The 14,703-nt window shown below is 38.2% G+C and overlaps 1 protein-coding gene across 1 annotated transcript in view; it reads left to right on the top strand.

Annotated features, from left to right (window-relative positions):
• VTA1 (vesicle trafficking 1) overlaps window positions 1-14,703 on the top strand; it is a 110,827-nt gene that overhangs the window by 30,465 nt on the left and 65,659 nt on the right. The window contains exon 2 of the mRNA XM_072409306.1: window positions 2,973-3,067. Within this exon, the coding sequence (XP_072265407.1) occupies window positions 2,973-3,067 (95 nt within the window). The remainder of the gene's footprint in view (window positions 1-2,972; window positions 3,068-14,703) is intronic.

The raw sequence follows: 14,703 nt of genomic DNA, 5'->3' as shown, positions 1-14,703 counted from the left end.
TGAAGACCATTGTGTTAATAGTACATGCAATGGCACTCTGTGTTGCCATTTATTTTTAAAGCCACTCCAACCGCACCCTACTAACTCACTACAGTGCAATACATGGGCATTTGTTGTCATGCTGTATGTTTTGAATTTATCAGCAAGCGCTACTTTTGTGTGCAATATAGTATTGTGTTAGGGCAGCCCTAGCAATGCACTCTATTTTTCGCAATGTAGCACATTGCCAAAATGGGTACAGTCACCTGAAGAAATTATAATAATGTGAACAGGTACAGGGGAAAGACTGCGCATACTTATGAGTGAATGAGAGAGAGAGAGAGAGAGGAAGGTACTAAAAAACTAAGAGAAGATAACTAATAGCAGAGCTGGCGTATATATATATATATATATATATATATATGTATATATTTCACACATGCTCAAATGAGAAAGAATGTTGAAGGACTTTCTGTTTACAGCTGTTGACATTTAATAATGAGGGGTGCGGAGACCTTGAAGATGATAAATCTTTAAGGGAAAGTGACTGTTTTCCTGCAGTTACTGAGCTGTTTGTGACCGTGCAGTACATGAAAACTGTCAGCACGCTTGAATAATTTATGTTGTTTAGTTTCCGAAATACTTCCTGACAGTTGCTTCCTATTCGTTGACATTCTCTGCCTATAGATTCAGCTGAATAGAACCACATATATATCACAGTCTGGAAGCAGGTGATAACATATAACCCACGGATTCCTTTCTATATTTTATGTGTTTTATCTCCATATTTTTTCTATATGGTGTTTACAGCTACTGCAGCAATAACTTATCATGTAAATTCCAGATTAGCCAACTGAGCCTTTTTTTTGTGATTAATTAGAGATTTGTGAATTAAAAAATCTTGTATATGTCATAAGTACTGATTTCAATATATTTTAAAGATTTTATTACACACAGTGATGGAAAGATATTTTTGATCCCCTGCTGATTTTGTATGTTTGAACTCTGACAAAGAAATGACCAGTCTATAATTTTAATGGTAATCCACAAGGCTGGATTGGGCTACAAGACTATCCCCAAGCAGCTTGGTGAGAAGGTGACAACAGTTGGTGTGATAATTCGCAAATGGGAGAATCACAAAATAACTGTCAATCTCCCTCGGTCTGGGGCTCCATGCAAGATTTCCCCTCGTGGAGTTTTAATGATCATGAGAACGGTGACAAACCAGCCCATAACTAAACAGGGGGAACTTGTCAATGATCTCAGGGCAGCTGGGACCATAGTCACTAAGAAAACAATTAGTAACACACTGCGTCGTATGCCGTAGGGCATTGAAAATGGGTCGTGGATGGGTATTCAAGCATGGCAATGACCCAAAACACATGGCCAAGGCAACAAAGTAGTAGCTCAAGAAGAAGCACATGAAGTTGCTGGAGTGGCCTAGCCAGTCTCCAGACTAGGGGATCAAAAACTTATTTCACTCATTACAATTCACATCAAGCTCTGACTTTAAAGCACTGGGTTTTTGAGGGTTCTTTTGTTGTTATTCTGTCTCTCACACCTACAATAAACCTACCATTACTATTACAGACTGGTCATTTTTTTTGGCAAACGTACAAAATCAGCTGGGGATCAAATACTTCTTTCCCTCACTGTAAGTTACTTTGGCTGATTTACTCAAGGAAAAACAAATTCCTTTCCAGTTTGAAAACCCAATTCTAAGCAGGTAATAGGCTGACATGAATTAACTTTTTGCATAATTGGATAATTGAACTTCAAAATGTTACCATTTGTGTGAATATTGTGCACTCGTTGTGTACCAAATCCACATTATTGTGTAATCCACCTCATTGTGTACACATTTAGTTACATTTTAGTCTATTTCAAATGTAAAAGTCAAAGCTTACTTTGTGTTTTACCTACTTCAGCAGTAGTGATTTGATTTTCTTCAGCCAGGAGAAGTTTCCTGCTCAAGTGTCATTCTTGCTTCCTTGTTTAAACATTTAATGATTTTCATAGATAGAAGGTGTCATTGTAGAGCTGGTTTTACCTGGTTTTAGAGACCATACAGTAAACAGCAAATATTTAGAGATTTCTTTGTTAAACACATTGTTTCCCTGAATTGGCTTTTAAATTGTTACTCCAAAAAGTGTAAGTTCATTAACACAGCAATCTCCCTCCCTACACATTGTACCACTTTGCTCTTCTAGGTGTGTACAAATGCTGTTTTCCGTTAGTCCAGCTGCTCTGCCCCTGTACTCCTCTTCATCTCAGTAATTTTTTATGTGGTGGTTGGGGCAGGAGATAAAGTGGTATACTATATAGCTCACATACAAGATGGCGGTGACAAGCAGCAGTCTCAGGGCTGTCTATACCGGAGAGGCTTTTAAAGAACAATTATGTCTAAATTTCAATATAATTCCTTGTGAAATGAGTTGTTCAAAAGAATGATCTTGTGACGGGGTTTAAAAAACTTCACACATTTCTAAAGAATAATGCCATAGCCAGATCTTCCCATTCACAGATAAAATACAGGTATGTGGGATCTGCCAATCAGTGCAGTTCTAAGATTTACACAGCTCTTCCACAGAACAGGTGGTCAGGAGACAAGATTCGTTGTATGCCTGGACAAACTAAAAAAATAGCAGGGCCATCAATAAATGTACAGTATTGTATATATAGTATTGGTATCTTGCAATCTCTGTATAGCAGAGGAAGAAACGGCGTGAAGTAACGGAGTGAAGTAGATGCTTTTGATGTTTATAGAAACGTCTGATAGGAGAGTGTAGAGTGTGAAGATTATATCATATTAATATTGTTTAAAACTAGTGCTGGAAGTTAAATAGCAGCATAAACCTGGGTGCTGGGTAAGGAAAAATATACAGAGGCTTGTTCAATAAAAAAAAAAAAAAGTATGCATATATTTAATATGAACAACTCGAATCTTCATTTTTTTTATGGAATGTCCAATATTTTCTTTTGATATTTTGTAGGCCGCTTGTATGCTATGCAAACTGGAATGAAGATTGATAGCAAGAGTCCAGAGTGTAGGAAATTCCTTTCAAAGCTCATGGATCAGTTGGAATCGGTACGTTTTAAAGTAATGTAATTGTATTTTCAACTGCTTCTCTTAAATGTACAACACATTTGTTACACCCCACAGCATATACTTATAGATTTTCAAGTCCATTTTTATTTATATAAAATTGATAAAAACTATTAGTTCCTGATTATACAGCCCTAGTTCTGACACACAGGGTGTTCGTCATAGCACTGTAGAACAGCATTACTGTGTGATCCCGGTCACCAGGATCTGTTGCTTTAACATTTTACAAACTTTAACATTTTACAAACATAGTATGTTCCCTGGCAGCAAGGTTCTTTGTGAGTAACATCATCATAAATACCCTGGAGTATTTTGTTTTTACTTTGATTGATCCTAATAATATTAATAACAAAAAATGATCTGTTTAGCTCCTCGATAAGACCAGTTTACTCAGTCAGTAAGTAAAAGTAAAACCTACCTATGCTTTCAACCTCACATATTCAATCTTTTGGCTACCCCCATTTACAACTCTAAATACAAACTATGCATGAAAAAAAAAATTATACATTAACACAGTTAGTGTTTATCTATGTTTAGCTCATCTATATGTATTTTTTATATTTAAAAAAAATTAAAAAGGTTATAAGTTCTCTTTCTTTTGAGGCACTGTGATTTGGATATTGGTATATAAAAAAGAGTCTGCTACCAAAGACGATGGTTGTACAAAAGAAAAAAAAAAACAACTTTATTTAAGTAAAACAAAAAAAGATGGTTTATATTGTCTTTTTTTCTATTCCCAATCTGGAATGTTGGTTAAAGTGGACCTAAACTCAAAAAACAAAAAATCATCAGGAGTTACATCATCAATCGCCATCCAATGGCTAAAGAGGATTGCTGTCCTCTTGGAAGTCCGCTGTGGTTTTGGTGGTTTAGATAGCGGCATTCCTGTGATGGGGCGACAGGTCCTGTTCCTCTCCTTGCTGCAGGGTGTCTGCACACGGGTAAGTGCATACTTGCCAATTATGGCAGAAGCTTACCCCCCACCTGATACACTGTTCCCTCCCAAAGAACTTTATGTGTAGGTTATTACATTTTCAACAAGGACTTGTGTGAGGCATTCAGTGTTGTGAAGACAAACTGTAAATGTGAATCTTCTTCATGGTGTCATTAACCATGAAGGGCCTTGGTATTTTATTAGGTTTTTTTATTGGTAGAGTCATGTGCTCAAGACCCTAAAAAACACATACAGATCAATAAAATACCACCAAGGGTGGTGAAAGGCAATACCATCAAAACAAAGCCTTGCTTGTTCTGGTCAGAAATACAGTATATTTTATATGTCCTCTTTCCTAATAATGGCACAGATATTGCCGATTTTGAAGGCACATAATTCAAATTTAGTAAAAGGTTTAGCCTACAAAGGATAAACAGGTCCTGGAACTTAAATTGGAAGACAAAACAGTAAGTGCAAGAATATAACATCCAGCTATTGATTTCACTAACTATATTGCAGAAGACCTGAGATCTGATTGGCTGGTTCCAGATGACTGAAATATGCACAGTTATTATTGGTCTTTGAATCACCTCAAAAAATGAGTCTATTAATATTTTAGAGGTATTAACAAAACCTTTGCTTGTATTTCACCCAGCCTAATTCAGTGTTTGAATATACACTCAAGATCACCACCTGTTTCTATGCAGCACTAGTACATGAATCCTTTAGAGTTGCATTTCTGCTTCATTATTTAATAACACCTCTTCTTGTTTGATTCCTGTTTGAGCAATGTTGAAAGGCTTTGTTGGATATTTGTTGAAAAGAGCTCCTCTCAGCAGTACTTCAAAAGCAAAGACGAAGTGCTTGCCTTATCCGGCACTGACAGTACATTTTAACACTGTCTGCCTGTAATAATATTGAGCCACTATTAGCTTTTTGGTTTTGATAATTTTGTTGACTTTGTACTCCAAAGTAGCATTAATGGTGGTGATCTAAAAAGAAAGCCAGTTGCACCTTGGTTGAGCGATTTGTATAGTGTTTGTTGGGACAGTTTATGAAAACACTTTTATCTTTTACATAATTTGTCAATAATTGTTCATTACATCATAGGAAATAAATAAATGAATGAAAAGAACAAAAATGTTGTATTTTTTTTTCTGTACTATTGATATTACCCATGGATCACAAAACATTAATCCTGACTTGCAGGTAACTGGTAATTTAAACTACCATGATGTTTCATAGTTGAGGTATTTTGTATGTTGGTGAATCAAAACAGTACTGTCTTTACTATTCGCGGCTGTCAAACTCATCCTTCAGCTGGTTCTGACTGCTTTTCCTCTTTTAGATTAAATGGTATCCACCATGATTCCATCCATTTCCTGTGAGCCCAATACAGTAATTACATCATTGAAATATCTTGAGCCCACAGGTGAATAATGCAATAAACAGTTCCACTTTTTAATACCATTCTCTGCGGTATTAAAACTCAACATTACTATTTGCACGTTTTTGTTGAGTTTATTAATCAGTGTTTAAACCAAAGGGTAGCTAGCGTATTTAAAGAATAGGTCAGCTATAGCTTTCCTATGCATCTGCTAGGCAATTATAACGCATTAGAGTGATTGGATCATGGTAGAGATTCTTTGGCCTGTTTGGATAGCTAAAACATATTTTCTTGAGAAGCTGGCCAAAACATGGCCAAAAAAGGCCATGTTTGCATTATATTATGAATACCATATTATTTAATTATTGTTCCATATACCATTTTGGTATGAGGACCAGCGTTCATCCTTAAGTAAATCAAGCATTAGTTTTAGATATACAGTAATGATAAAAAGAAAATACATCTACTTTTAATTCCAGGGTTTCGTGTATCCGGTTATAAATTGAAAAGAAGAGTTGAAAAATCTGTTCCCTACCAAGTCTAATTAAGTAAAGTTGAAAATTGTAACTGATCAACAGCACATGGCATAATACTAACAGCAATTAGGGTTAGCATATCAGGCAAACTCAATGCTTCTTTCAGGAAATCTTTTCTTTAAATGCAAACAGGAAGAATTCCAGATGTAATAATTTTCTCTTTATTAATCAAACTGATATTGAATTATATTGCATTTATTGTGTTATTTAGTTATTTTTCCATATGTCATTTTGGCATGTAAGATGTTGTAGCTTGATAACTCAAGCCTTTATGTTTGCGTAGTTAAGATACAGATATTTAAGACTATTCCCTCCAAGATCAACCTCCCATAACCTCACAGGCTACTTCATGTCTGGGAGAATGGTCTGAGTTGGATTTATGTATAGTAGTAACCACATAAACACTGTCGTTGCTTTAGCTCGTGACACTCAGGGTTTAGATCTAATGCCATCCATCACTTACACATACAAATCGATTAGCAAATGAACATCAGTGATATTTACAATATACAAATAGTGTTGCTTTTTGATTTCCCTGCAGTTTATAAGTTAGACACTTTGTTTTGCTCTGACTTTTAGTTTTAAACCAATGGGAATTTTGAGTTGGATCATGTGGTGAGCATGGTCTAATTAAAATTGTTGCATTTGTCATACATCTCTTTTTTTAGGAGTATGCACATGCTAATCATTATATACATACTTGTAATCGAGATACACATTTCAAATACAAGCCTATTTTTACTGCAGCATCTAGCACTTGGCTTCCAAGTATGACACTTCTGTTCTCATGTTTTTGACAGAAAAAAAAAAGAATCACTTGCTTAGTTACACATGCAACATCCCTAGCTTTGGTATTTCCAACTTTCCACCCCAGCCAATAAGTTATCTAATTTCTCTAAGCAATAAAATAAATCAGACTATTACTTTACATAATCCTGGGTCATGTGTTCTTGCCCCCTACCAGTTTTGTTTCATAAATACTGCCTCTCTTGTCAGTGTAATCACATGCAACACAAGACCAGTAGACACCACTGATCCTACATTGGACCTAATGTGGTAGCAGTGCCTGCCATTAGTTCCAGAGAGTATAGGACTGGAGAACTAACTCTAAATAAAATAAACATTAGTTTAAGATAGATGGTCATGACAAAAAGGAAATAAGACAATAAGAACATATCACAAAAATCATCTGTTCCATAGTAGTTCCTAAAATAAGATAAATAAAGCGTAAAAAGAACAGAAACACACAACAATTATATATTTAAGAGACAAAATGCAGAAGCAATGTGTGAAAAATTTAGTACACCCCTAGGAATTGCTAGGTGTTGCTAATCAAATGCACTTAAATCACGGATCTTCAGCAAGTTGTTTGTTCATAATGCACAACACTAAATTTAATGGAAACCCAACACAGAAAATAAGTACAAAAACCTCATACCAATTGTCAGTCACAATGGTGGAGGGGTAATGATTTAAATTTACTTTGCAGATACAGGACCTGGCCACCTTGCAGTCATAAGGCCTGATTTATTAAAGCTTTCCAAGGCTGGAGAGGATACACTTACATCAGTGAACCTGGGTTTCACTATACCTGGAATGGATTGCTTTAAGTCATTGTTAGCAAATGTTTTCAATCCTGGAACAGATCCATTCCATTTTTTTTGGATCACACAGGTTTACTTTTAAAAAGTGTATCCTCTCCAGTCTTGGACGGGTTTAATAAATCAGGCCCATTGTGTCCTTCATGAACTCCTCTTTATACCAAAAATATGAGGTCATCTGTGCAACAGCTAAAACAATAGGACAATAAAACAGGATAATGACCTCAAGAACACCAGCAAATCTACAACAGAATGGCTAAAAAATAAAAGAATCAAGGTGTTGCAATGGCCCAGACCAGATAGTATTGCTGTGGCAGAACTTTAGGGTAGCTGTACAAGAACGAATGCCCACAAACCTTAAAAATGAATCAGTGTAAAGGGCGATGGGTCAACATTTCTCCACAGTGCTGTTGAAGACTAGGGATGAGCGAGCCAATTTTTTAAATTCGGCCTCACGGCAAATTGGTCCATTCTCGCTTACCAAACATGTAGGCAAGAATAGCCATGTAAATTTGGCTAGCGAGACCGAATTTTTGGGATCTGCAAGACCAATCAGGGGAGCGGGTTTGCCGTCATTCTGACCTGTAGTGCCTGGCGATCGCTCACTGACAGGAGGATTCCCACGGTTGTATTTATATACCCATGGTTTTTGGGAAATTTTGCAAACCCATCGGAACTTTGAGAAAATTTTCGCGAGAATGGGAGGCTTTCTTGCTCATCCCTATTGAACAGATATGATAAAGTCATACCGAAAACGATTACTTCAAGGTATTGCTGCCAAAAATGGTTTTCTGAGCTAATAAGTCCTTAGGTGTACATTTTTCACACACGACTTTTCCATTTTGGCTTCATTTTTGTAAAATAAATGGCACAAGGAATCTGTTGTGTATTGTTTTACACCTGTAGTTAGATTTAAATAATATTGGAATTAAATATTAGATTTTTATTATGCCCTGTATGTAAAACCTTACAATTGAAAGGGTTTTTTATTTTTTTTTGCCTGACTGTATGCAAGTTTTGTATCTGATAAATAATAAAAATGATCTACAATAAGCCTAACAATCATTAAAAAATGCAGGGCACTTTTTTTCCCAGGTAAACACATTGCAGTTGTTTTCCCCCACATCACTTTGTGCTGTATGTATGTATGTATGTATATGTATATATATTTTATTTTATATTTTCCCCCTTGTTGCCATTCTCACCTGAAACCGTGAAAAGGACATTCTAGTTTTATTATACATATACAGCCATTTGCTTTTCTTTTGATTTTTTCTTTTATGATGTTATTAATCAATCAAATATCGATCAATTTATATTGTTTTTTTAATATTAAAGGCTTTCATTGAAAAAACAAAATCAACATAAATGCAAACAGTAATACAGTTTTTCAGTTTTCATGACTCCTAAAATATACAGATATTTAGTCAAAATAAGGTTAAAACACTCCGTAGAAAGGCGATCTCAAGTAATAGAAAATGCTGTAGGTAATGCAGTAGCAGTCTTGAGGTTGAAGGTAACAGTCCTGAGACATATAAAAATCCATATTCAATAGGAAAGTGCATATAGAGGAAGTGCAAAAGGTGATAGGGAATGGTGGGGGTGGGGTAGGTGCAGGAAAATAGACAAGGGGACATTAAGTGCAAATAAAAACAATAATAAAACGGTAAGCGTGTATGCCGTACTTGTAAAACATAAAATCAGTAATCTATATATTTAAAATTGGATGTGTGTATGTATGTTCCACCATTACATGTGATTACACCTGTCATCTTTGTACAGCCCTGTGCTATATGTCAGAGCTATATTTGGAAGTATGTATGTATGTGTGTATGTATGTCATCACTAGGAAATGCATGGAGACATTTTAACCAAACTTGCTATGTTCCGCCATCACTCGGAAACGCATCAACACATTTAAACCAAACTTGCTAGACTATGAGTCAGACTCATGTGAGTGCACCGCTGATCTTTGTACAGCACTGTGCTATATGTCAGAGCGATATTTAGATGTATGTTTTATATATATAGATCTGTGTATGTGATCATTAGGAAACGCATGGAGACATTTCAACTAAACTTGCTATGCTCAACTAAACTTGCTATGCTCCACCATCACTCAGAAACTTGCTAGACATATTACTCATTCTCATGTGAGTGCACCGCTGATCTTTGAACAGCACAGTGGTATATGTCAGAGGTATATTTGCATGTATATATATATTTAGGTATGCGTGTTTGTATTGCTCAGTGACAGCGTGCCTTTTTCTTACATACTTTTTTTTTTTTACTTTTTACAAATTTTTTACAAATTACTGGCCTGTAATAATGTCTTCGAGAAAACATAAGGCAATTGGCTAAGTGCAACCAAAGACAAAAAAAAAATGAAACCACACCGTAGACAAGAAAATCCTGAGGACAGGAATAAATGACTTGCCACGCTGTGCGAGAGAGCTACTACATCTAGAGCTTCAGAGACATACAACAGCATGAGGCCCGACTACAGGATAACAGAGATAGAGCTACTACATCTAGAGCTTCAGAGACAGTACAACAGCCTGACACCTGGGTACAGGAAATGAGAGGAAGAGCTACTACATCTAGAGCTTCAGAGACAGTACAACAGTGTAAGACCCGACTACAGGATAGGAGGGATAGAGCTACTACATCCAGAGCTTCAGGGACAGTACAACAACTTGAGGCCTGACTACAGTATAAGAGAGCTAGAGCTACTACATCTAGAGCTTCAGAGACAGTACAACAGTGTGAGACCCGAGTACACGAAATGAGAGAAAGAGCCAGACAATCAGGGACTGCACAACATTTTAGCTTAGCATTGGAAGGATTCCACTATGATCCACATAAAGACTACTTCCAGCATGCAAGTGTTACAATCGGAAAAATGGAAATGGTTTGTAGTTATTGTCAAGCCAAGAAGTTTAAATCTGAGTCTCCAGGTATTTGCTGCAAAAAAGGGTCAAAAGTTAGTCAAACTCTGCCAACTCTGCCAATTCAAAAACCTTTCGCCAGTATCTCCCAACAACCGGGCAAAACCTCCATATATGTGACATTGAACCACGCATCCCACACCTTTCCAGCATAGAGGTTATTCCTGGGGGGGACATACGGTGTAAATGTAAAGGTACTTAGTACGACCTCGAGGAGAGTTTAAAGTTTCCTTCCTCTATTCTGGCACAAATTGATGTCCTGTGCTCCAAGCACAAAACAGTCCTTTTTTGGGTATCAGATAATGTACTGTCCAGTTCAGTTTCCCACCGTGCTAAGTACTCAAGGTACACTGGGCCATTAAGGCCAATCAAGTACAGCAGTGATACAGTGTGAGGAGGTCTGTTTTGGCCACTTAACATACCCTCCATAGGAGAGAGATCCGATTTAGAACGTAAGGGGTGGGGCAAAGACCTCACAAAGTGACATAGCTGGAAGTATTGCCAGTTGTGTATTGATCTCATTGCCTCTGCAGGCACAATTTGTGCTAACAGGCGAATAGAATCTCGAGTCACAACCTGATGTAGTGGCAGCTTGGACTCTGGTGATTGCCCCAGAAAAGTTGGAGTGAAGCCCTGGAAGAAAATGGGAGTGCCCAGTAATTTGGAACAGAGGGGAGTTATTCCCAGCCCTGTTGTCTGTGTACCATATACCAACACCGAAGTGTGGCCAGTGTGAGGGTAGAGGTGTCCGTGCTTAATACTCTGTGTTGTTTTTGGCAACCAAATCATTGTGTTCAGGTTAACTGAGCGAAGGTCAGACTCCAGCCCGACCCAGCCCTTGGAGAGACCATCATACTTCCAATTCAGTACTCTATTTAGTAGGGAAGCCCTGTAATATTGTTTAAAGTCCTGAAGACCCAGAACCCCATCCGTTTTAAAACAGAGTGTTTTCAGGGAAATCCTGGCCCTTGAAGGTTACCAGATAAACAAAGCCACCATACTATTGAGGCATTTACTAAACGAAGTTGAGATCTGTATAGGGAGCATCTGAAATAGGTAAAGTACCCTGGGAAGAATATTCATTTTCAAAACATTAACTCTACCTATCCAAGAGAGGCGTAACTGCTTCCATCCTTGGATATCTTTCCTAATAACATTCAGCAGAGGTACATGATTCACCATCTAAACACCCGTCATAGAGCATGTAATCTCTATTCCTAAGTACGTGAGGGTCTTAGGCCTCCATGTGAAAGGAAAACTAGCTTTCAATCTATGGGCCTCAAGTCTCGGAATATTTATATTTAAATGTTCGGGTTTGAAAAGGTTAATTTTGAAGTTAGTCAAATGACCAAATTCTGTGAATTCTGCTAATAAGTTAGGAAGAGAAATTCTCGGTTGTTGCACAAAAAAAGAATATCATCGGCGTAAGCTGCTTGTGTTCAGTCTGCCCACTTTTTTTACCCCACACAATGATATTTAAACGTGTTCAGAAAAGGTTCCAGTGATATGGCAAAAAGCAGGGACGACAAAGGGCACCCCTGCCTGGTACCATTTTGCAATGGAAAAGAAGATGACAGCTTTAGAAGCTGACTCTTTAGGACAGTGGATATTAGCTAGGGTACACGTTTTGGTCGTATAACTTCCCCTTAAGGAACAAAAATCCATCTGAGTCTAAAGGAAGATTCCGTCAGCTCAAAAGGAATTCTCCTACGAAAGCCTATAGCACCCCGCCCCCCCCAGATTGCAAGAAACCGCAGTACCATAAAGTGTAGTGCCTGGAACACAATCGAACATTCCAGGGGAGGGGGAGATGTGTCTCTTGCAGAAAATAATGTCTACGTAGGGAATGAAGTTCCCATAGAACCTGATGCCTCTTAGTGGCAGAGTGCAGTCCTTTCACAATATAGGAGATCAAGGTGGTGGACCCCACAGACCTAGAGTTGAAATCAAGCGAGAAACAAACAATTCCCTCTGTGCATTCTGCAACGAAATTGCAGCATTCCTCTTAGATAACAAATACAACATAAAAAAAACAGTGTTTCATATAGAAACAAAGCACTCGATCACCCATAAAATAGAAGTGACACCACCAAAAGTAGAAAGAAGTGATAGAACAGCAATGTGCTGCCCTCTCAGTCCTAATGTAAGAACACTCAAAAAAAAAAAACGTGAAGTAATTAAAGTAATGTAGAGCATAGTTATACACCCTGTGTTTAGTAGCTTACAAAGAAACAAAAGGCTGGCGTCCGTGAGGATTGTCATTTCCTATGTGGGGGAGACGTAGTGGCAGATACTGGTTGAGGAGGCCTCTTGCGCTGGCTCCTTTGCCACGATACTTGTTGCAGAAGTGTAGGCCCAGTGAAATCCACTTCCTGCCATCCTGAAAGGGTGGGTCTTGGTATACCCAGGGAAGAGCAAAAAGTATCGAAATCCTCTGGAAAACGTGGACATACAGCCATCTTTCCCAGTGGTAAGACAAGCAGGGAAGCCCCAGCGGTACTGTACAAGCCTCCCGAAGCGATGCCAGTAATGGGCGTAGCGCCCAGGGTCTATCCAGTGTGGCTTTAGCTAGATCTGGGTATATGGTAATAGAAAGCCCCATCAAACTCCAAAGTGGACGAGGCTTTCAGCATCTCCTGTACAGCAGCCTTGTCAGAAAAGTAATGGAGACGACAAATAACGTTCCAGTAGGAATCTGGGGGGCAGCCTTCGCTCTAGGGACCCTATGAACTCTGTCAAACCAGAGCGGGGCAGTAGGTGGGAAATCCAGAATCTTGTTAAGGATGCCCCTGATAATAACTTCAAGCTGGTCAGGCCCTGTGGCTTCAGGTAGGCCCCTGATCTGTAGGTTATTTCTCCTACCTCTGTTCCCAGCGTATTCTAGCTGTTAAAAGATAGTGCGATGAATTTTTGCTGACCTGTGGTGAGCGTCTCTAATACCCTTTTCATGCGAATCCAGCCTGTTTTCCACCTCTTCCACCCTGGTCAGTGTTTGTGAGAGGTCGGTGCATAAAGAGTTAACCCTGTTTTGAGATAATTCTTCATGTCTGCAAACATGGAGGACAGGTCATCTTCAGTAGGGAGGGCGCGTACATAGTCTGCCAGTGACCCAGGCAAAGAAAAATCCAGCTCCATAGTGCTCTCTGAGGCGGGAGGGGCAGGCTGCGTGTCCCCGAGGCCCAGTAAAAGGTTGCTACGAGAGCTCCAAGAAGAGGAAGAGCATGTGTTGCGATCCCCAGACAGGGAATGCATATCGGCCTCCAGATAGGAACGGATCAATTTTGCCATGGTAGTTTTAGAGTATCCACCCTTGCCTTGCTTCCGGATCCACCCTTGCCTTGTATCAGGGAGAAATGCGGTGAAGAACAGAGAAGGCGCACAGAGCTCTCACTAAGCACAGGCGTCCGGCGCCATCTTCAGGCAACGCCCCCCCCCCACATTATATTGTTTAAATAACTACATCTCAGGACCATAGGATACCTAAGGCTGAGAAAAAAAGCCAGACGATGGGGCAGGAAGTTTTTGTTATTTTCTCAGTTTTTCATGATCCTTTATGTACTATGTACTGAAGAGAGGAAGTATATGCTGACTGTTATACAGAGGCTTTTCCCATTGTTAAAGGGATGGTTCACAGATGTCCTGTGAAAATTGTGTGAATCCTTTCTGCATTCTCAGTGAAGCTGATATTGTTTGAATAACCCAAGTCTATATTCATTTCCGTTCTAAACACAAACCTTTATCTTAACAGTTTTATGCTGATATGTTTAATTCATTATTTTTTATTTATGCTGCCTAATAATCATAAATTAAATATATTTTATTTTTATACTTTTTACTACTACTTTAGATTGGCACTTTATCACCACTTTTTAATCAATTCTGCACTGATAAAAAAACAAACAAACAAACAAACAAACACCTATTCCCCACTTAAAAATGGGCTTTAAAAAATTGGTGAAATTAGTTGTATGAATGTCAAATTAGCAAGATGGTCTAAAAGTTTTAAGCTTTAATATTTGTCCAATAGTATGTAGGTCCCCCTGCAAAAATTCAAGAGTTCAAGAGTTTAACGGATACTGGTATTGGTACAGCAAGCAAGGACATTTTATATAAATAGGACAGTAATTTAGAATAATCCCAGCATGATTGTGACTCTGTTTAAAAATTAGGGTGTGGGCACAATAGATTATTATCACTGGAGACATGATTGAT

Source organism: Pyxicephalus adspersus, chromosome 4 (assembly GCF_032062135.1).
Source record: "Pyxicephalus adspersus chromosome 4, UCB_Pads_2.0, whole genome shotgun sequence".
Lineage (NCBI taxonomy): Eukaryota > Metazoa > Chordata > Amphibia > Anura > Pyxicephalidae > Pyxicephalus > Pyxicephalus adspersus.
The sequence above is the reverse complement of the archived record's forward strand: the minus strand, read 5'-3'. Positions and strand labels throughout refer to the sequence as shown.